The sequence below is a fragment of the Propithecus coquereli genome, unplaced genomic scaffold (assembly GCF_000956105.1).
Source record: "Propithecus coquereli isolate 6110/MARCELLA unplaced genomic scaffold, Pcoq_1.0 Scaffold177, whole genome shotgun sequence".
Lineage (NCBI taxonomy): Eukaryota > Metazoa > Chordata > Mammalia > Primates > Indriidae > Propithecus > Propithecus coquereli.
In genome coordinates, this window is record NW_012142412.1 from 3,475,717 (window position 1) to 3,476,461 (window position 745).

General features: G+C 42.0%; 1 protein-coding gene across 1 annotated transcript in view; it reads right to left on the minus strand.

Annotated features, from left to right (window-relative positions):
• Window positions 1–745, minus strand: part of ITGB1 (integrin, beta 1 (fibronectin receptor, beta polypeptide, antigen CD29 includes MDF2, MSK12)) — a 74,840-nt gene that overhangs the window by 29,020 nt on the left and 45,075 nt on the right. Inside the window, exon 12 of the mRNA XM_012642180.1 lies at window positions 9–183. Coding sequence (XP_012497634.1) covers window positions 9–183 — 175 coding nt within the window. The remainder of the gene's footprint in view (window positions 1–8; window positions 184–745) is intronic.

Genomic DNA, 745 nt, shown 5'->3' on the forward strand with positions numbered 1-745 from the left:
GCACTTACTCCACAAACTGCAACTTGCATGATTGCATCAAAACCACCTTCTGGAGAATCCAAATTTCCAGATATGCGCTGTTTACCAACAAGTTCATTAAATACTTCTCCTTTATCAGTAAGACTAAGCACGTTTTTGTAGCTAAATGGGCTGGTGCAATTCTGCTCACTTGTGCAAGGGTTCCTGAGTTTAGCGGGTGTTGTGCTAATGTAAGGCATCACAGTTTTTTCCACAAATGAGCCAAATCCTATGAAGAAAAAAATGCACATGAATAGATGGATGTATAGATGGAAAGACGGATGATTAGACAGGTAACAGACAGACTTGCATTTAGAAAAAAATCAAGTATGTCACCACACGTAAGTTACTAAGGAGTGAATGTCTGTGTCACCCCCGAAATTCATATATTGAAAACCTAATCCCCAACATGATGGTATTAGGAGTGAGGCCTTTGGCAAGTAATTAGATCACGAGGGTGGAGCCTTAGCAAAGAGGCCCCAGAGACCTGCTTTCCCCCTTCCATCATGTGAGCACATGGCAAGAAGACACCACCTATTAGCCTGGAAGAGAACCCTCAGCAGACACTCAATCTGCCTGCATCTTGGACTTCTGAGCCTCCAGAACTGTGAGAAATAAACATCTGTTGTTTATAAGCTACCCAGTTTATAGTATTTTGTCATAGCGTCCAAATGGCCTAAGATTTTTTTTTTTTTTTGAGACAGAGTCTCACTGTGTTGCCCGGGCT